Genomic DNA, 20,243 nt, shown 5'->3' with positions numbered 1-20,243 from the left:
AGGCTCAGAGGTGACCTTCCAGTATCTGAAGGGGGCCTACAAGAAGGCTGGGGAGGGATTTCTCAGGATATCAGGTAGTGATAGGAGTAGGGGGAATGGAATGAAGCTGGAGGTGGGGAGATTCAGGCTGGAGGGGAGGAGGAAGTTCTTCCCCATGAGAGTGGTGAAGCCCTGGAATGGGTTGTCCAGGGAGGTGGTTGAGGCCCCGTCCCTGGAGATGTTTAAGCCCAGGCTGGATGAAGCTCTGGCCAGCCTGATGTAGTGTGGGGTGTCCCTGCCCATGGCAGGGGGGTTGGAACTAGCTGATCCTTGTGGTCCCTTCCAACCCTGACTGATACTATGATACTATGTTTGGAACTGACATCTTGATGCAGTGCTCATAATGAATGCTTTCTGCTATACACAGCCTACAACCCCAAAATGCAGCCAGAGTATAAGTACAAAGGTAGCAGTTGGTTTATTTATACCTTGGATTCTTTTCCAATATTTGAGCCCTTTGTTGCTCTAAGTACTTTCCTAGTGCTTTTTTTTCTGGATCCCTTAATTTAGGAAAAGCATTGATTAAAAAAGGGAAATTCAGTGGTTAATCTGACTGTTTGTCCTAAATCTATATTAGAAGTTTTGTATCAACACTGAGTCAGTTTTGAACATGTGTAGTAAATTTAATGTCCAGGGTGTGAGAGGGTGTTAGGTTTTTTTTGTTTGTTTTGAAAAGAACTGATAGCAGTACTTGTTTTCTAGTTAGCCCATTTCTTGTAACATGTAAATATCTATTCCACTTCAGTTTATGGTAGAACTTCAACATTTTCTTCTTTAATCAGATTCTGAGTTTTTATGGGGGTAGGGTAGGTGACTTATAAGCAGTTTTCAGTTAACTTGTCACAAAGCCTTAACTGAACATTTTATTTTGTTCACTGTACATCATTTGGAATTCAGAATCCACAGCATTCATTAATCCTGACATTTTGTAACATTTGTCATTGGCTGTAGTTTCAGTGGCTTGACAAAACTTAGCTATTAACCTGTTTTGATTTTTGCCAGTCATGCAGTTGCAAGCTGTTCTTCAGTTTTAAACTGAAATTATTCAAATACCTGCTGTTTATGGTTCTTCATATATCACTATAAGCAGTATGGTCAATCATACTAATAAAAGCAAGACTGAGCTGCTGTTGGAGAATTGTATAAAAGCTTTTTGTCACCATATACTACTTAAAAAGTGTCTTATCTTCCACTGAGTAGTTCCAAGACAGACTATCATGGTTTGGTTTGGGGTTGGTATTTTGAGAGGAGGGGAGGGCAGAAGTGGGCAAATGTGTGTTGTTTTGTTTGTTTGGGTTGGTGGGGGGTTTTTTGTTCGTTTTGATTTGAGTTTTGGTTTTTGTGTTTTGGTTTGGATTTTTTTAAGTTACATTCAAGATGATTCCTGGGAGAAAGAGAGACCAGTTCTGTGCTGGTTTGGGTTTTTTTTTGTCACATTAATTGTGGTGTCATTACTACTGTGGTCCTGGAGTTGTGGTACAGACTGCCTGAGGTGTTTAAAACTTGTGTGAGTGAGTGGATGAATGATTACATATTTGCAAATGCTACTCAGCTTTTCTCATCTGTTTGTGTACTTTGCTGGGAAATCTAATAAAATAAAACCAATTCATGTAACTATTTAAACTGTACCTTTTACATGTGAAAATAAATGTATGTGTTTGTGGTTTGTTTTGTTTTGTTTTGTTTTTAAATCTTTCTTAGGCACTTATTCTTCCTGCAGCTGAAGACTGATATTGCAGAAGGAAGGTAATAAGAACACTTTTCAATTTCTCTAGAATTACTTTTTTCTAAAAAAAAAAGCCACCTAAAAACCCCAACAAGAAAAAAACACACCAAAGAACCCCACAACTAATAAAACCCCATGAGCTTCCACAGACCCCTCTAAACTAAACAAAGAAATCAAACAAACAAAAGCCCAAGCCCCCCTCAAAATAAACCAACAGAAAAAAAACAAATAATGATGAAATTGGAGGTGTTCAGGAGGAGACTTGATAGGGTGCTTGGTTGCATGGTTTAGTTGATTAGGTGGTGTTGGATGATAGGTTGGACGCGATGATCTTGAAGGTCTCTTCCAACCTGGTCCATTCCATTCCATTCCATTCCATTCCATTCCATTCCATTCCATTCCATTCCATTCCATTCCATTCCATTCCATTCCATTCCATTCCATTCCATTCCATTCCAAATTTAACAAACGAACAAAAACAAAACAAAGAAAAAAAACCAACAAAATGACAAGAAGATCCCCAACATCCAAAACTTTTTCTGAGGGTATCCTTGGAATAAAAAAATGTAGCTTATGAAATATTGCTGTAAAAGTAAAGTAAGTTACTAAGTAATGTTACAAATTTTGACATAGCTCAATACAGTAAGAACAGTTTAGCAGACTGTTGTGAATGAGCTGTAGGAGATGCAATGTGTCAGCAGGTAAAGGGTCAGCCTGAGAGATCTTTACACAAAGCATGATGTGCCAGGCATGGTATTCCAAATACGGAGATCCACTGTCTAGTTCTATAACCAGGAGTAAGTAGCAAAGGGAAGTTCATAAAGACACTTCTCATTATTTCAGGGCTACATTCCGTATGTGGTGAGCATATACCCAGTGGTTCCTTTGCTTAAGATTCTGCTGTGTTCATACAGTTTTAAAAACAGAACAAAAAAGGTGATTTGATTATTTCCTGCCACATGTAGCTTGCTTTTTAGATGCTGGCTTTTTTCTTCTGTGGAGTTAGTTTTGGTTATGAGATCTAGACTGTCTTAGCCCCTAGTCATTTAGCTAATTTTAGTGTTTCTGTCTACTTTTAAATACACAGGACTGCAGCTCTTAAAATAGTGTCCAGATCCCCATAAACGTCCCTTCTCCTTTTGCTTTCCCAAATAAGTATCCAGCAAGAATATGAGCATGTCATTTTTATTCCTAATTATTTCAGGGAAGGGAAGGGAGCAGGGAAGGGGAAGGTATTAGTAGGCCCCTGATTTCTCTAGGGGTGTTCTTGTGCTGTTTGTAAACTGTATATATATGTAAATATTGTATATTTTATACATATTCATTGCATTTCATTTCTAGATTGTAGTTTTGCTTGCAAATACAGCTTTATTTGCTTGGCAATTTTATGTGTGCGTGTAATTTTCAACCCACCACAGCACTTATACAGCAACTAACTTTACTCTTTGAGTCTTTTATGTATTGAATTAATTGCAGAGACATTGTCAATAACACACTTATGCAGTCTATGTTTAAATAAAAATGTTATCTTCTCTTTTCAGGTTGTCATGCCCAATTAATTCTGCTGTAGTCCTGGCGTCATATGCAGTACAATGTAAGTAATAACAATTGTTATTTTGTTAACATACTTGACAAACTACCTTCTCTGATTCTTGGCACAAAAAAATAAGGAAAATTCTCTTTCCTAATCTATTACTGTGGAGTGCTCAAAATGTTTCTGGCAATGCATTGTAAAGAAGCTGCATGTTATTAAAGCAGCCTTCAAACAATATAAATGGAAAAAGTGTGCTTGTTAGATCTGTTAAATCTCTCTCAAAAGAAATAAGTTAATGCAAGAATAACACTTTTCTTATTTAGGTGTGTTTGTACTGCTGACAAAAAAGCCAGATTTCCATTGTCATTGGAAACGATAATTAAATTTACTGTGTGTTACAATAGCTGTGCAAAAGCATTCTAGGGAAGTTGATCATCTAGAGAACAGTCATGGAAAAGGTAAACTCATGACTAAGAAACTCCATTGTTCTTATTAATGTTTTATTAAGAAAATTTTATTTGTCAGGTATGTGAAACTGCTTGGCACTTTGTAATATGTTGAAGGTGAAAATGTAGACAAATGTATATCATTCTTGTGTGCCTGCAGCTGGCAAAAACATTAAGGTTGATATTAGAAAAACACATTCTGCAGGCAAACCAGAATGGAGCCTGATGGGCATTCCAAACAGATACTGAAAAACAGCCAGAGGAAGACCTTTCTCATTAAACAAACAGAAAAACAGGTTGAGGGTTTATTGGAATTTGCATATTTGTAAAAAAAAAAGCACACTAAAGTCATTGTGTAATAATTTTGATGATGCATATTTATCCTATTGCTTGATGGAAGGGCTGCAAAGGTCTACAGAAATGATTTGAGGTATTTTCCAGCTGCTCTGTGCTTCTGTAACTTGTCTTGTATCAACATGTCCAGAGAAGGGCAACGAGTCTGGGGAGAGGCCTCAAGCATAAGCCCTATGAGGAGAGGCTGAGGGAGCTGGGGTTGTTTAACCTGGAGAATAGAAGGCTCAGGGGAGACCTTATTGCTGTCTACAACTACCTGAAGGGAGGTTGTAGCCAGGAGGGAGTTGGTCTCTTCTCCCAGGCAACCAGCAGCAGAACAAGAGGACACAGTCTCAAGCTTTGCCAGGGGAGGTTTAGGCTGGAGGTGAGGAGAAAGTTCTTCACAGAGAGAGTAGTTAGCCATTGGAATGTGCTGCCCAGGGAGGTGGTGGAGTCACCATCCCTGGAGGTGTTCAAAAAGGGGATTGGAAGTGGCACTTGGTGCCATGGTTTAGTAGTCATGAGGTGTTGGATGACAGGTTGGACTTGATGATCTTTGAGGTCTCTTCCAACCTTATTGATTCTGATTCTATGACAATGTGCAGCAAGCTTACAGTCATTTTATCATATGGTCGTTATTGTTCAACATCTTTGCTGGCGACATGGACAGTGGCACTGAGTGCACCCTCAGCAAGTTTGCTGACAACACCAAGCTGTGTAGTGCAGCAGACACACTGGAGGGATGGGATACCATCCAGAGCGACCTTGACAGGCTGGAGAGGTGGGCCCATGACAGCCTCATGAGGTTCAACAAGACCAAGTGCAAGGTCCTGCAGCTGGGTTGGGGAAAGCCCAAGCACTGATATAAGCTGATCAGTGACTGGCTTGAGAGAAGCCCTGAAGAAAAGGTCTTGGGGGTGCTTGGGCATGAGAAGTTCAACAGGAGCCAGCAGTGTGCACTTGCAGCCCAGAAAGCAAATCACATCGTGGGCTACATCAAGAGAAGCAGAGCCAGCAGGTCAAGGGAGGTGATCCTCCCCCTCTACTCAGCTTTGGTGAGACTCCACCTGGAGTACTGCATCCAGTTCTGGAGCCCCTATTACAAGAGGGACACGGACGTGCTGGAGCGTGTACAGAGAAGGGCCACAAGGATGATCAGAGGGCTGGAGCACCTCTCCTATGAGGACAGACAGAGAGTTGGGGCTGTTCAGTCTGCAGAAGAGAAGGTTCTGAGGAGACCTTATTGTGGCCTTCCAGTATCTGAAGGGGACCTACAAGAAGGCTGGGGAGGGACCTTTTAGGGTGTCAGGTAATGACAGGACTAGGGGAAATGGGAAAAAAACCTAGAAATGGGTAGATTCAGATTGGATGTTATAAAAAAGTCTTCCCCATGAGGGTGATGAGACACTGGAACAGGTTGCCCAGGGAGGTGGCAGAAGCCTCATTGAAGGTTTTTAAGGCCAGGCTGGATGTGGCTGTGAGCAACCTGCTGTAGTGTGAGGTGTCCCTGCCCATGGTAGGGTCTTGGAACTAGATGATCCTTGAGGTCCCTTCCAACCCTAACAATTCTGATTCTATTTAAAAGGTGGAGTAGTTGTCACCTGTGAGAGGGCTGAGGCATATGTCTTTCATTGCTCATGAAGTCTGGTGTTTGGTGTTTTTGTTCTTGCTTTTTAACTGATGTTTTCACGTGATGGGATATTCACAGGCTTTGTCTGAGTTTTTCACAGAGACAGTGGTGGTGATGTCTGTTGTGCTGCTGGAGTGCTGCTTCTACTCATTTCCCTTCACACAGGTGTTTGGGTTCAGCACTGCTGTTCTCAAATAAAGCTCTCACATGTTACTCTGTGCTGTTGTGGCACAACTTGTGTTATCTGGTGGTGCTAAGTTACAGGGGAGTACAAGTGGGTGTGAATACTGTGAATACTGAACAGCATGTAACTACATTTGACTCTAAACACAGCTGAAGCTGAGTAGCAACTTGAGAGAATAAGTTGGTAGTTTATTATCAGTAAATGTGCTTCGTGACAGAAATGACCCACTGAGATTAAAACAATTTTTTAAGGAGAACTTAAGTTGCATATGACATAATTTTGAACTTATTAAATGTGAAGGATATTCTTGTACTGGAAAAAGAGATAATCTAACGATAAATTATGTGTCTTGATTTGTTTTTTTACTAGGGTAATATGGGATTGGTTTACAGACCATAAAATTAAATAGAGGGTCTATGCAGAGTGTGTATTGCTTTTATATTCAAAGTATCACAAAGGTGATTTTACAGCATTTTTGTTGTTTTTTTTTTTTTTACTAAGTTTCCATTTAAATGACTTACTGTTGGTACGTGAGAAGCCCCATGGGTTTGGTGTGAATACGTTCTTATGTTTCTTACTGGTTTGAGACTTGAATCTAAAACACTGCAACCAAGTCAATAAATGATGTTATGAATACTTCTAAGTTTTCTATTTTCCTGAGCATCAATGCTTTATTGTGACTGGGATACTTCTATGATATTGCTCCTCTCTCAGCTCTGCTTTGAGAATGAGGAGGTTTCTCTGGCACGCTGCTATCTATCTTTTGGAGTTTGTTCAGGAAGGGGTTGACTGGTTGATTTGGATTCAAATGAGTTTTGCCTTCTTCTAAGAGCAGGAAGGCTGGTGAGGTTGAGGATTAGAGGAAAGCTGAGCAAGTCTCTTCGGAACTAGAAAGAAGATAGATTATGTTAGAGTTCTGGGAATGAGAGAAGGCTGAGATCCCAGAGGAAGACGGGGAGGAGTCTAAGGTTTAGAAGGACACCAACAGTAGCTCCACTGTGAGAGTTGCAATACATAATTCCCCTATCAAATTTCTTTTTGCCTGACTTGTCTAATTTGTCTTTGTTTTGTTCCTCTCTCTTCTTACAGAACTTAACATTGAAACCTGAGACTTCCTACTTTACAGAGATCTGCCTCTTTTCATAGCTAGCATTTGGGTTTTATAGTCTCTGTGTGCTCTCTGCCTATGCTTTTGTGAAGTGAAGGATATCCTGTAAGCTGCAAGATTCGCTGAGATGTCAGTCAGGTTCCTGTTACTCTACAGAGCACCTGTAGCCCTTATTCCTTAGAAGCAAAGTCAGACTTGATGAATAAATGGATTTTTGGAATGTGTTGGGCAGTCAGAGGATTGTGTGTATATCCCATCTGTTCTTCTGAAGTGAACAATGCTGTTCACTCACAGGTACCTTTTATCATTTCTAGTAGTACCTGTCATCAGCAGTACCAGAGTGTTATCTGTTTGGTGGTGATGAAACTCCCAATACAAGAATCTGATTGAAGAGATTAATTGAAATTCACACCCATTTTCATCCACTTGGTTTGCTGATGCTCTTGAGCTTCATCTCTCTGTACAACAGATCTAAGACTGTCCTGATAGTTTACCCACAGCAGCTCTGTAGCTATTTTGAACTGTTCTTCCTTAGTTATAATTTGCAATTGTACTAGGCAATACAACAGGTCTGGGGAGGTTCTCCTCCCCATCTGCTCTCCCCTGGTGAGACCATATCTGGAGTATCATGTCCAGTTCTGGGCTCCCCATTTCAAGAGTGACAAGGATATACTAAAAAGTGTCCAACAGAGAGCTCTGAGGGTGGTTAAGGGACTGGAACATCTTTCTGATGAGGAAAAGGCTGAGAGGCCTGGGGCTGTTTAGTCTGGAAAAGAGCAGACTGTGAGGAGCGCTTATTAATGTTTACAAGTATCTGCAGGGTGACTGTCAAGAAAGTACTAGCCCCTTTTCAGTGGCGTCCTGTGATTGGACAAGGGGCAACAGATACAAATTGGAACACAGGAACTTTCACCTTAATGTGAAGGAAAATCTTCTTTACTTTGAGGATGACAGAGCAGTGGAACAGGCTGCAGAGATATTGTGGAGTCCACTTCTCAAGAGATGTTCATGATCTGTCTGGTTGCATTCCTGCATGACTTGCCCTAGGTGATCCTGCTTTGGCAGGGCAGTTGAACTTGATGTCTGGAGGTGTCACTTCCAGCTCTTGCTATTCTATGATTCACTGAATGAGCTGGCTCTGTACAGTGCCTTGTAGACTTGGTCCTGTTCTTTCATGTTTTTAAGGTGGATGAACTTATTAAATATCTTTATGTAACATAACAAAAAAAAAAAACAGGAAAAGAGCAGTTACTCAAGGTCAAGGTTCATGTACTACAGGGTTATGATAAAGACTAGTGATGAGCACAACTCAAATGACAGAAGATTAGAGCAGTTTTAAGATACACTAGTTCTGCAAAGCTTCTTAATGTTTAGAAAGTACTGATAACTGTTCCCTTAAGTCTTATATCCTCTACAGCTTTGAAAAAAAATAATAAACTTTGTAGTTTGGATTATGCTTTGCTTTCCCCAGCACTTTTCCTGACTGACTTCATGGTTTCTGAAGTATGTGTTGTGTTTGAGATGCAGAATTAGCAACTTACTACAAGTTCTGTTTTCTGCACTGGGGGTGGGGGGTGTTTGTGCAGGGATTTTTGGGGATTTTGTTTGTTTGGTTGGTTTGTTTTGTTTTTTTTCTGTTTGCTTTTTGTTTTTTTTTTTTTTTAATTGTAACTTAACTGTTGGTTTTAAGCTGCAGTTGCAACAACTGAGTAATATATCATTCTGAAATGGTAATAGGTAACTTGGAGACAACCATTGTCTACGCATAGTTGGCATTTTTTTCTCCCCTACAAAACCTCCCCTGGTTGAATTAGTGCCTAATTTCTCATTCTGTCTTACTGCAAAGTGACGAGCTGTCATAAGTGGTCATAAGCAGTTATTTGCAGTCATCTCTAGGCTGAACCACTTTTTAAGGGCTCTTGAGTGTGAAGTGTTATTTTATTTTGCAAAATGGATAGCTAGTTCTGCTTGTCCAGTAGAGATACCGAAGGCCAGTGACATCCTGGCCAGTATCAGGAACAGTGCAGCCAGCAAGAGCAGGGAAGTACTTCTGCCCCTGTACTCAGCACTGGTTAGGTCACACCTTGAGTACTGTGTCCAGTTCTGGGCTCCTCGGTTTAGGAAAGATGTTGATTTGATGGAATGTGTCCAGAGAAGGGCAACGAGGCTGGTGAGGGGTTTGGAGCACAAGCCTTACGAGGAGAGGCTGAGGTAGCTGGGGTTGTTTAGCCTGGAGAAGAGGAGACTCAGGGGAGACCTTATTGTCATCTACAACTACCTGAAGGGTGGTTGTAGCCAGGAGGGGGTTGGTCTCTTCTCCCAGGCAACCAGCAGCAGAACAAGAGGACACAGTCTCAAGCTGTGCCAGGGAATGTTCAGGCTGGATGTTAGGAAGAAGTTCTTCATAGAAAGAGTGATTAGCCATTGGAATGTAATGACCAGGGAGGTGGTGGAGTCACCATCCCTGGGAGTGTTTAAAAGAGCCTGGATGGGGTGCTTGGTGCCATGGTTTGTTTGATTAGATGGTGTTGGGTGACAGGTTGGACTTGATGATCTCAAAGGTCTTTTCCAACCTGTTTAATTCTATATTCTGTATTTGGCACTTAATTATTGTGGGTTAGTTCATGTTCTTGTCCTTACTTGAATACAGATTCCTCTTTTTGAAATACTTTTCCTTCTGTCAATGCCCACTTAATAAGCATTTTAGTCCTTTCTGGAGTCTGCCAATAACATTTTAATGTCTTTACATGTATTTTGCTCATTTCAATGCTCCATTTTAGTAATATATGTAGATATTTTTATGTTGATTGTTTAAAATGGACTTATGCTGCAGTGGATTATTTTCTGATTCCAGAAGCATTTTCATGTATAAATACTTTATAGTTACTGTTGAGAAACCGTAACTGCTTTAGTTTACTCTGTGCGGTGAATCATCTTATGTTCTCCATTTGTTCCAAGAAGGGATCACTTAAAATGTCTAAAGTGATTGAATGGTACAGATATTTTTTTTTTTTTGGTACTTCAGTGTACATCTGAAGATAAATTTGTCATTAGCCATTCATATTATATTTCACTTTCCTCTTAGCACATCAGTCATGATTGCTACACTAACCAAGAGGCCAGTCATATGAGCCTATTTTAATCCTGGATTGTAATTTTATCCCTGAGGATATTCATTCGTTGATAAAAGTTAAATGAATTCTATAGTTTGTGTGCTAGACTTGTACTGTTGTTTATTTTCTGTTCCAGTGGGAAGCTGATCTGCTTATGTGATTATCCTATTTTAAAAGCACGTAACTCAGTTCACTTTTCTGCTTTATGCACGTCCCCTAAAATATTCAACTTTGAAAAGAGTTAGAAATTCAATGTGGAAATAGTTGGTAGTTTGGGGTTCTTTTGTTAATTTTTGATGGTTGTGGGATTTTTTTTCTAATACACTTCTCAGGTCTTTAGAAAGTTGGTATGAAACTCGTTTCTAAGGACTACCTGTTTTAAGCGTTCCTTTGGACCAGATTGGACATATTATCTATAAGTAATTTCTCATCATGCTTGACCAGTGAGCTGTTCATACATTGGCCTTCTGACACCAGTAGTTACTTGGAATGCCCATATGCAGAAATAGGTTCTGGTGTTATTACTTTGTATGCAGTTTTTTTGGTGTAATTGTTTACAAGTGAATGGTACAACTGGAGACCAACTTGCCTTCTATACCTTGAAGGATATCTCATAGATGGGAAGAAAAAATTGGTCACCCTCTAAGTTATACAAAGCCTAAAGTGTTTGGTTTTTTTTTTTTTTTTCTATTATTTTCTGGGGCTGCATGTGGAAATTTGGCTGGTGGTATTTTGGTACTGTTAGCTTTCAAAAACAACAAGGACATTGATTCCTATAATCAAACAAGCAAATAATTACCATGGTTGTGCAGCAGGGAACTTGGATGTCAAAATTAACAGGCAAATTTAGCTTGGAAGGGGATTCTTCAAAGTCAGATCAGGTAGCTCAGGGTCTTTCCACTTCAGTTTTGCATTTCCAGTGCTGAAATTTCTGTTGTCCATCTGTCTGTCCATCTGCTGATTGACCCATTGTTTCTTGAAAGAAACCATTGAGTAAATGAAGCCTCAATAATTAGTGTAATAGTTGTTGGCATCAGTGGCTTGTGTCAGGTCTTTCCTTATAAATCTCTCCTTTTCTCGTCTTTTTAAAAGTCTGGTATTTGAGCTTCTCTTTCTAGGGAAGATGCATGTGTGCCCATGGGATTCCTACTGAAATCTTAATGCTGCACAACTGCTTCCTCCCTTCCTCTGTACCCAAATCTAATTTGTCTGTTCTTCATTTTGACTAGTCCTTTCTTCAGTGCCTTCCTGCACAAAAGTTTTTTTACTGCCAGGACAAAGAGACAAAGATATATATCCACTACATTGTTGTAAATGAACAAATTCTTTTTACAAAGTTTGAAGAGAAGATGGCTTGTTTAGGCTTCAGTAAGGTATAGGGAGTTCATGTCATGTGTAAACATATGTGATCTCAAAGTTTTTATTTGTTCTTTCAAGCATTTATAAATTCTTATCACTCTATTGAGAGCTTTGGTATAGAACTCTAAAATTCAAGAATCTGATATTCAAATAAAAGAGCAGCAGTTGGCTGTAATGAAGAAAGGTTAAAATAATACCTTTTTTGGTTGTTTTGTGTGTGTGTGTGTGGATTTTGGTTGGTTGGTTGGTTGATTTTGGGTTTTTTTATTACCATATTTGTATCCTCATTGAGTCAGTATCTACTGGCTAAGGCAAGAGGAGTTCAGGACAAGTGGCCTCCTGAGATGGGTGATGGGGTCAGGGAGAGTATAATGCCCCAGAAATCCATGAGTTCGGGACCTGCTAAGGCACTTGGATACCCACAAGTCCATGGGACCGGATGGGATCCATCCTAGGGTGCTGAGAGAGCTGGCAGATGAGCTGACCGAGCCACTCTCCATCATTTTCCTCCAGTCCTGGCTCACCGGAGAGGTCCCAGATGACTGGAAACTGGCCAATGTGGTCCCCATCCATAAGAATGGTCGGATGGAGGAACCTGGAAACTTCAGGCCAGTCAGACTGACCTCAGTGCCAGGGAAAGTGATGGAGCAGATTATCCTGGCGGCAATAACTGTGCACCTGAAGGATGGCCAAGGGCTCAGGTCCAGCCAACATGGATTTAGGAAGGGCAGGTCCTGCCTCTCCAACCTGATCTCCTTCTATGATCAGGTGATGTGGTGGATGTGGGGAGGCCTGTGGATGTGGTCTACCTGGACCTTTGACACCATCCCCCACAGTAAACTGCTGTCTAAGCTGTCAGCTTGTGGCTTGGACAGCAACACTCTGTGCTGGGTTAGGAACTGGCTGGAGGGCCGAGCCCAGAGAATGGTGGTGAATGGTGCCACATCCAGCTGGAGGCCAGTCACCAGTGGCATCCCCCAGGGATCAGTGCTTGGCGCCATCCTCTTTAATATCTTCATTGATGATCTGGATGAGGGGGTTGAGTCAGTCATCAGCAAATTGCAGATGACACCAAGTTGGGAGCAGTTGTTGATCAATTAGAAGGCAGAAGGGCACTGCAGAGGGACCTTGACCAACTGGACAGATGGGTGGAGTCCAATGGGATGGCATTTAACAAGTCCGAGTGCTGGGTGCTGTACTTTGGCCACAACAACCCCATGCAGAGCTACAGGCTGGGGTCAGAGTGGCTGGAGAGCGGCCAGGCAGAAAGGGACCTGGAGGTGCTGAATGAGAGCTGGCTGCACATGAGCCAGCAGTGTGCCCAGGTGGCCAAGAAGGCCAATGGCATCCTGGCCTGTATCAAGAATAGTGTGGCCAGCAGGAGCAGGGAAGTCATTGTACCCCTGTACTCTGCATTGGTTAGGCCACACCTTGAGGACTGTGTCCAGTTCTGAGCCCCTCAGTTTAAGAAAGACATTGAGACACTTGAACATATCCAGAGAAGGGCAACAAGGCTGGGGAGAAGCCTTGAGCACAAGCCCTATGAGGAGAGGCTGAGGGAGCTGGGATTGTTTAGCCTGGAGAAGAGGAGGCTCAGGGGAGACCTTATTGCTGTCTAGAACTACCTGAAGGGGGAGTTGTAGCCAGGAGGGTGTTGATCTCTTCTCTCGGGCAACCAGCACCCGAACAAGAGGACACAGTCTCAAACTGTGCCAGGGGAAGCTGAGTCTTCACTGAGTCTTTCACCATTGGAATGGGCTGCCCAGGGAAGTGGTGGAGTCACTGTCCCTGGAGGTGTTCAAGTGGGGATTGGATGTGGTACTTGGTGCCACGGTCTAGTCATGAGGTCTGTGGTGACAGGTTGGACTTGATCTTTGAGGTCTCTTCCAACCTTGGTGATACTGTGATACTAGTTCATGTGATCACTGCAGAAGCTATGTCAGTTGAAACTCAGATTAGAAAGAGGTCTCTGCTTTCTTCTGGGGAAATTCAGTAAAGAGGGAGCAACCTCACAGGTTCTTCTTCTTACTGAGGTCTTGATATGTTCTAGATTATTTTTTTTTCTCCTACTTGGATAATTAAATCCTCAACAAGATCATTAGTCTTCCAAGACATCTACAAATCAGCATTTATAGTTTCTCTTCAACTGTGACAGTTGGCTGGGGAGCTGAAGAAGCAAGTAGCCTTCTAAAGTGCTCCCCTTGTTGACATGACCTCAGGTAGCTAGGAGGAAGAGGAAAAAAAGACCAGAACAACCTCCATATTTGGAAGATGAGCAAGAGGACTACCTCATAATGCATGAAGGAACAACAGTTGGCAAGTTGCCCTCTTTAGAGAAGGTAAAACTACAGTAAAAAAATATTTTTGTGTAACACAAAAAGAATGGAAGCGGACAATTATGCTGTCTTATTCCTGGCAATCTGGTCTCTTCCCATTGACAAGAATGTCATTCAAGCCAGCTGCAACAAACCTTGAAAAAATAGACTGCATTTCCTAGAAAAGATGGGCTCTGTAAATGGCTAATAAAGTAAAAATTCTTCAGTCAATTACTGTATCCTCACTGAGTCAGTATCTGTTGGCTGTGTCAGTTGAAACTCAGATTAGAAAGAGGTCTCTGCTTTCTCATGGAGAAATTCAGTAAAGAGGTAGAAGCCTCAGAGAATGGTTTCAACCTGAACTTACTAGGTTCTTCTGAAATCAGGTACCCTAGAGGGCTTCACAGGCTAGACCCTGACACCGATTCAGCAGACAATCACAGGGTCAGGCACAGTACATCCTGCTGTTAATGCAAGTACCCACATTATTGAAGTTTTCTCTAGATCAGGAGAGTTCTCCACTCTTCCAAGCCACCCTTTCTCTTTGAACAGATGCTGGCTGATTCTCAGGTCCCACTTCTCAATTGGCAGCTCATTGTCCACTGCTCCAGAGAGATTAGCAGAGAACAAACCCCGTCACATCACAGGCTGGCAGGGAGCTGGATGGCAGGGACCCTGGTGACATGCCATGCTGTCACCCCATGTACACAGGGAGTTTTTACAGAACCATACCGTGGTGCTGCTCCTGCTGTTCATGAAAAGGAGAGGCAATGGGAAAAATCAAAACTGGAGATAAAATGGAATGGTGAAATGGTGTGGGTTTTTTTTAAACAAAGTAGGTATCTTAAACAAGATTAGTATGTTTTGGTTTTATCATTATTACCTCAGACTGGGCAGAGACTTGGGTATTTGTTAATATATTCCTAAGAATTATTTCCACTTCTCCTTATACTTCTGGATCTTCTCTCTTGGGGTTTGGGGTTTTCTTCCTTCTTCAGAGAAATATAGACAGAAGTGTTCAAATATGTGTTTAGGTTGTAATGGTAAATATTTAATCTTCTTAGAGCTATTTTGGTAATTAATTTAAAATTCAAACTACCTTTAAAAAGAAAGGGCAGGAATGTCTGCATTCAAAATAGGTTACTTAGTGTTTATAATTCCAATTTCTTTTTTATTTAAATATCTCCTTTGATACAGACAGTTAGGTGTGCAACTATAGTACCTTCTGACTGCATTTGCCTGGGAATTGTTTTGTATCACAGTGGTTCCATTTTCCAGGCTATAGAAATCATGCTTTTGGAAGTGCAGTTAACAAGTATTAGTTATTGTCTGCATTACAGACACTCTGTTCATTGTTGTAGCTGCAAATTGTTTTGGAGGTGCAGAGATTCCTGCCCCACACCGACCTGAATAATTTGAATCATTCTTTTAAACTGTTTGCTTTCTGGAAAATAACAGTATTAGAATCATAGAATCATAGAATCAACAAGGTTGGAAAAGACCTCATGACTACTATACCATGGCACCAAGTGCAATGTTCAATCCCCTCTTGAACACCTCCAGGGATGGTGACTCCACCACCTCCCTGGGCAGCACATTCCGATGGCTAACAACTCTCTCTGTGAAGAACTTTCTCCTCACCTCCAGCCTAAACTTCCCTTGGCACAGCTTGAGACTGTGTCCTCTTGTTCTGCTGCTGGTTGCCTGGGAGAAGAGACCAACCCCTTACTGGCTACAACCACCTTTCAGGTAGTCGTAGAGAGCAATGAGGTCTCCCCTGAGCCTCCCCTTCTCCAGGTTAAACAACCCCAGCTCCCTCAGCCTCTCCTTGTAGGGCTTGTGCTCAAGGCCTCTCCCCAGCCTCATTGCCCTTCTCTGGACATGATCAAGAGTCTCAATGTCCTTCTTAAACTGGGGGGACCAGAACTGGACACAGTCCTCAAGGTGTGGCCTAACCGGTGCTGAGTACAGAGGCACAATGACTTCCATGCTCCTGCTTGCCATACTGTTCTTGATGCAGGCTTGCTCCTAAAAATATGCTCAGTAGCTTTGATTTGAGGGGATTTCTGTGCTGAATTGTTTAAACAAATAGTTTTGTTTTTGTGTTAATGCACACAATTTGCTTCATAATAACTATTTCATGCTCCTTAGGGAAAAAGCAGTTTAGCAATCTGCTTTAAGTTATCTTCATTTATGGGGTTTAATTTCTTCAAAACACAAATTTTATGAAATATGGGATTTGAATTACTTGCTTAACTGAAACTGGGGAAATAGGCAACTATTTCATTTGAAGCAACCACTCTGCTGCTCCAAACGCTGTGTCTTCATAACAACCAAAAGGGTTTTGTTTGTCTTCCAGGTTGTAATTACGTTCACCTAGCATTTAGAGAAGATTTGATTAGACTGAGGCTATAAGCTTACAGTCATTTATGCTTTCATTTCTTTTCCTAAATACCTTCAACTGTGGATAAAATTAGCTTTTATCTAATAACTATGTAACTATATCTACCAGTTAGTATAATTTCTGGTGGGGTAAATTTTTAGAGATGTTAAAATTTTTCATTTTGTTTATTGGCTGTAAGCATTTACTTTTAGTAGGAGCTTGTAGCATTATATGTAAATCATCAGTTGCTTGTCATGCTTTTAGGATCTTGTGTTCAGCTGAGACAATTTAATTGTTAGCATAGTGCCACAGTTGGTAGTTTGAACAATTTGTACCTGACTGAGGGTAGATGCTTTCTAAGTGGCAGAACTTGTTGAAGACTTCTTGAATTGGAATAGAATAGAATAGAATAGAATAGAATAGAATAGAATAGAATAGAATAGAATAGAATAGAATAGAATTAACCAGGTTGGAAAAGACCTTTGAGATCATCAAGTCCAACCTATCATCCAACACAATCTAATCAATTAAACAATGGCACCAAGCACCCCATCCTGTCTCTTCCTAAACACCCCCAGTGACAGTGACCTCCCTGGTCATTACATTCCAATGGCTAATCACTCTTTCTATGAAGAACTTCTTCCTAACATCCAGCCTGAACATTCCCTGGCACAGCTTGAGACTGTGTCCTCTTGTTCTGCTGCTGGTTGCCTGGGAGAAGAGACCAGCCCCCACCTGGCTACAACCTCCCTCCAGGTAGTTGTAGAGAGCAAAAAGGTCTCCCCTGAGCCTCCTCTTCTCCAGGCTAAGCAACCCCAGCTCCCTCAGTCTCTCTTCATAGGGCTTGTGCTTCAAACCCTTCCCCAACTTTGTTGCCCTTCTCTGGACACCTTCCATCAACTCAACATCTTTCCTAAACTGAGGGGCCCAGAACTGGACACAGCACTCGAGGTGTGGCCTAACCAGCACTGAGTACAGGGGCACAAGGACTGCTCCTGCTGGCCACACTATTCCTGATACAGGCCAGGATGCCATTGGCCAGGGCCACCTGGGTACACTGCAGGCCTATATTTAGCCTACTATCAACCAGTACCCCCAGGTCCCTTTCTGCCTGGCTGCTCTCCAGCCACTCTGACCCCAGCCTGTAGCACTGCATGGGGTTGTTGTGGCCAATGTGTAGAACCTGGCACTTAGATAGGTTAAATCTCATGCCCTTGGACTCTTCCCATCTGTCCAACCTGGCAAGGTCCCTCTGCAGAGCTTTCCTACCCTCTAACAGATAAACATATTCAATAAATCTCTATCCAATTGATTTCTTGTGCCGTCTCTTACTGAATCAATTTCGTTTCCTCTCTTGTTAACAGTACTGCATGGCTGTGTCAATGTGGCATGTAATGCCTTTCTGGTGGTGGTGCAGGTTGTAATGCAACATTAAATAAAGTACTGAGTCATTCAGTGCCTGAGTTTATATCTATGGAAGCATCTTTCTGGGGAAAAACAACAACAAAACCAACAAACCAACCAAAACCCAAACTTTTTTGCTCATGGTGTAAGATTCCCTGTGTTCTAAACTGCTTGTCTTTTGGGAAGTAATTCATGATTCTTGCATCTCCATACGTGTGTACATGTTTTAATGAGGAGAAGGAATTCCTTGTAGGTAATAATCAACTAACTATGAAAACTTTCTGTTTGTGTTTCTTATTTCCTAACAGCACAACTAGGAGACTATAATGCTTCAGTACATCACTCAGGATATCTGTCAAATTACAACTTCATACCAGAGCAGAACAAAGATTTCCTTGTCAAAGTAGAATCACTACATGAGCAACACAGGTAACAATTTTTAGTTCTTTCTCAGATCTTTTTTAGCCAAAAAAAAAAAAAAAAAGAAGAAGAAGAAAAAAGACAGATACAAAAAATAAGATTCAAGTTCTCAGTAATTTCAGTACAATAGTTTTATTTCTTACAGCTTCTATTAAATACATTTTTGTTTTATCATGTAAGTGCTAGGCTAATCATATTCAGAGTAAGATGCTGTTGTGTTAAAACACTGACAGAAATTTCTAGCTCTAACAGCAAGTAGATCAGTTAGCATTAGACATTATTAATAGCAACAATCTAGAACAATGAACTAGACCTTTGGGGTTTTGGATCAAGGATTGATTTATTTTTTTTTCTGTCTGTAGAAAACACCCCAACCATGCAACACTTCAGTTGTGCTTTCTCTCCACTCTCCTGAGTGTAGTATAAAGGCTACGACAGATTATTCTGGTTGGTCCACTGCTAACTACTCTTTCTGACCCTGCCAATCTGTCTGTTGTAAGACTGCAGATTTGGAATTAGTGATGTTGATTTGAGTGCAAACTGAAATGCAAATATACCAACCTAAGAAATTGTCTGTGAACATGTGAGCAAATGAAATCACAATCGACGTGGTCTTATTCTTCCTATTTGTAGCTTTACTGTGGCAGATATAGTTCCCTACTCTCCTAGTTTCTTTCGTATATACCCTGAAATATCTTCCATTTTCCTTGCCAATATTCCTCAACTTCTTCTGGCATCATTCAGTACTCTCAGCTTTCCCTCTTGTTTCTTTACTTCTAGTGGGTGTAGTGAGTATTTCTCAATTCCATATGTGCTGTCTAGCAGTCCAGAACATGCATTTTGCTTTGTCATTTATGAAGGGAAAGAAAGAAAACACTGAACTACAGGCATTCCTTCTATATAGGTACTAATTTGGGCTGTTTTACTAGCAGTTCATGTTCAGGAGCAGAACAGCTGAGGCCTCTACTTCTCACAAATTACTTTGGATTTTCCAGTAGACTCAGAAGGTTTTAGAGGAGACTTGTGAATAGGCACGAATTTCTTGTCTTAAGGAAGATACTGTCTCAGAGACTACTGAGGGAAGATTCTGAAGATACTTGGAAGTGGTTCAAACAAACTTATGTATGCAATGACGTCAGAGCCAGGGTTACTGAACTGCAAAGACTAGAAGCTGCTGTTGGTCCAGATGAAGGTGTGGCAGGGTTTCTTGAAAAGACTACTTTATTTTCTTGGGTTTTTCAGTGAGTGTTCTCACTAGCCAAACACTGATGACTGAGAATTTTTACTGCTGTATTTGAATTCACATAGGTAGTAGTAATTGAAGTTCTGGACAGAAAATACTTGACTAGACTGGATCTGGAAAAATGCTTCTTTATTGATCTAACAACTTTTTTTGAAACTTAGATCCTTAGTTCTATTTATTTGGGAATGTGTTTATCCCTGAATCCACAGGGGTTTTTTCTTGCATGTGGTTTCTACTAACAGGGTTTTCTTAACCTTTTTTTTTTTTGCTTAGTACATAAGCAGCCTGAAGTCTTAGGATGTGGATATTATCCAAATTGGTAAAGTTTTCATGATGCTTTCTAGATCAAGGCATGAGTTTGAGGTGAAGGATGCATTTGAAATTTCGTAAGATGCTTACATTCTATATGATATTTGTTAGTCCTGGTGTATCAACAGCTAGAAATACTGGAAAAGGACACCAAAACCAATTTGACCACCTGCTTAGCAACCTCAAGGTTTCATTTAATCTCTGAGTAGTGAGGTATAACAAGAAAAAAAGCTAAGTCTATGCTGACTTACTTTTTCATGTTGGCCCTTCAAGACACAAGGCTTAATTGATCAAGTCTGTTGTAGATGATGTACACACATTTAGAATTAAAACTTGCAGGCATATCTTACTGATATGCAATAAACTTTCCTCAGCTTTCTGACCAGAGTTCTTGATCAAAATTGGTAAAAAAGCAAAACAAAATAAAACTGCATTCTTGTAAAAAATTTCAGTGACCTGTTCTATAGTAAAGTGGTCCTTTGTTTTTGTTTGCTTTGTTTTGTTTACCTTTTGAACACAGTGAAAGAGATAAGGTCTACTAATGTTGCAGTAGATTATTCCCTCCCCCCACACTTTTCTTTTTTCCCCCCAACATTGGACATACTTAGGCCTCACTGCTGGCAGTGGCTATCCAGTTCAAGGTAACTTTCATTTTCTTGGAGTGGCTGTTTCAGGCCATAGTATTTTGATGGCCTGA

The 20,243-nt window shown here is 41.0% G+C and overlaps 1 protein-coding gene across 4 annotated transcripts in view; it reads left to right on the top strand.

Annotated features, from left to right (window-relative positions):
• PTPN3 (protein tyrosine phosphatase non-receptor type 3) overlaps nucleotides 1-20,243 on the top strand; it is a 201,666-nt gene that overhangs the window by 104,213 nt on the left and 77,210 nt on the right. For 3 of the 4 annotated variants that reach the window (XM_068147430.1, XM_068147429.1, XM_068147431.1), the window contains exons 6-8: nucleotides 1,741-1,785; nucleotides 3,307-3,359; nucleotides 17,883-18,003. In XM_068147430.1, the coding sequence (XP_068003531.1) occupies nucleotides 1,741-1,785; nucleotides 3,307-3,359; nucleotides 17,883-18,003 (219 nt within the window). Of the gene's footprint in view, nucleotides 1-1,740; nucleotides 1,786-3,306; nucleotides 3,360-17,882; nucleotides 18,004-20,243 lie in introns of those variants that run through there. The other variant, XM_068147432.1, reaches the window with a different exon arrangement.

This window comes from Melanerpes formicivorus, unplaced genomic scaffold (assembly GCF_026170545.1).
Source record: "Melanerpes formicivorus ecotype bairdi unplaced genomic scaffold, bMelFor1.0.p_v2 SCAF_15, whole genome shotgun sequence".
In the NCBI taxonomy this organism is placed as follows: Eukaryota; Metazoa; Chordata; class Aves; order Piciformes; family Picidae; genus Melanerpes; species Melanerpes formicivorus.
Note: the sequence above shows the minus strand (reverse complement) of the source record. Positions and strands in the feature narration are given on the sequence as shown.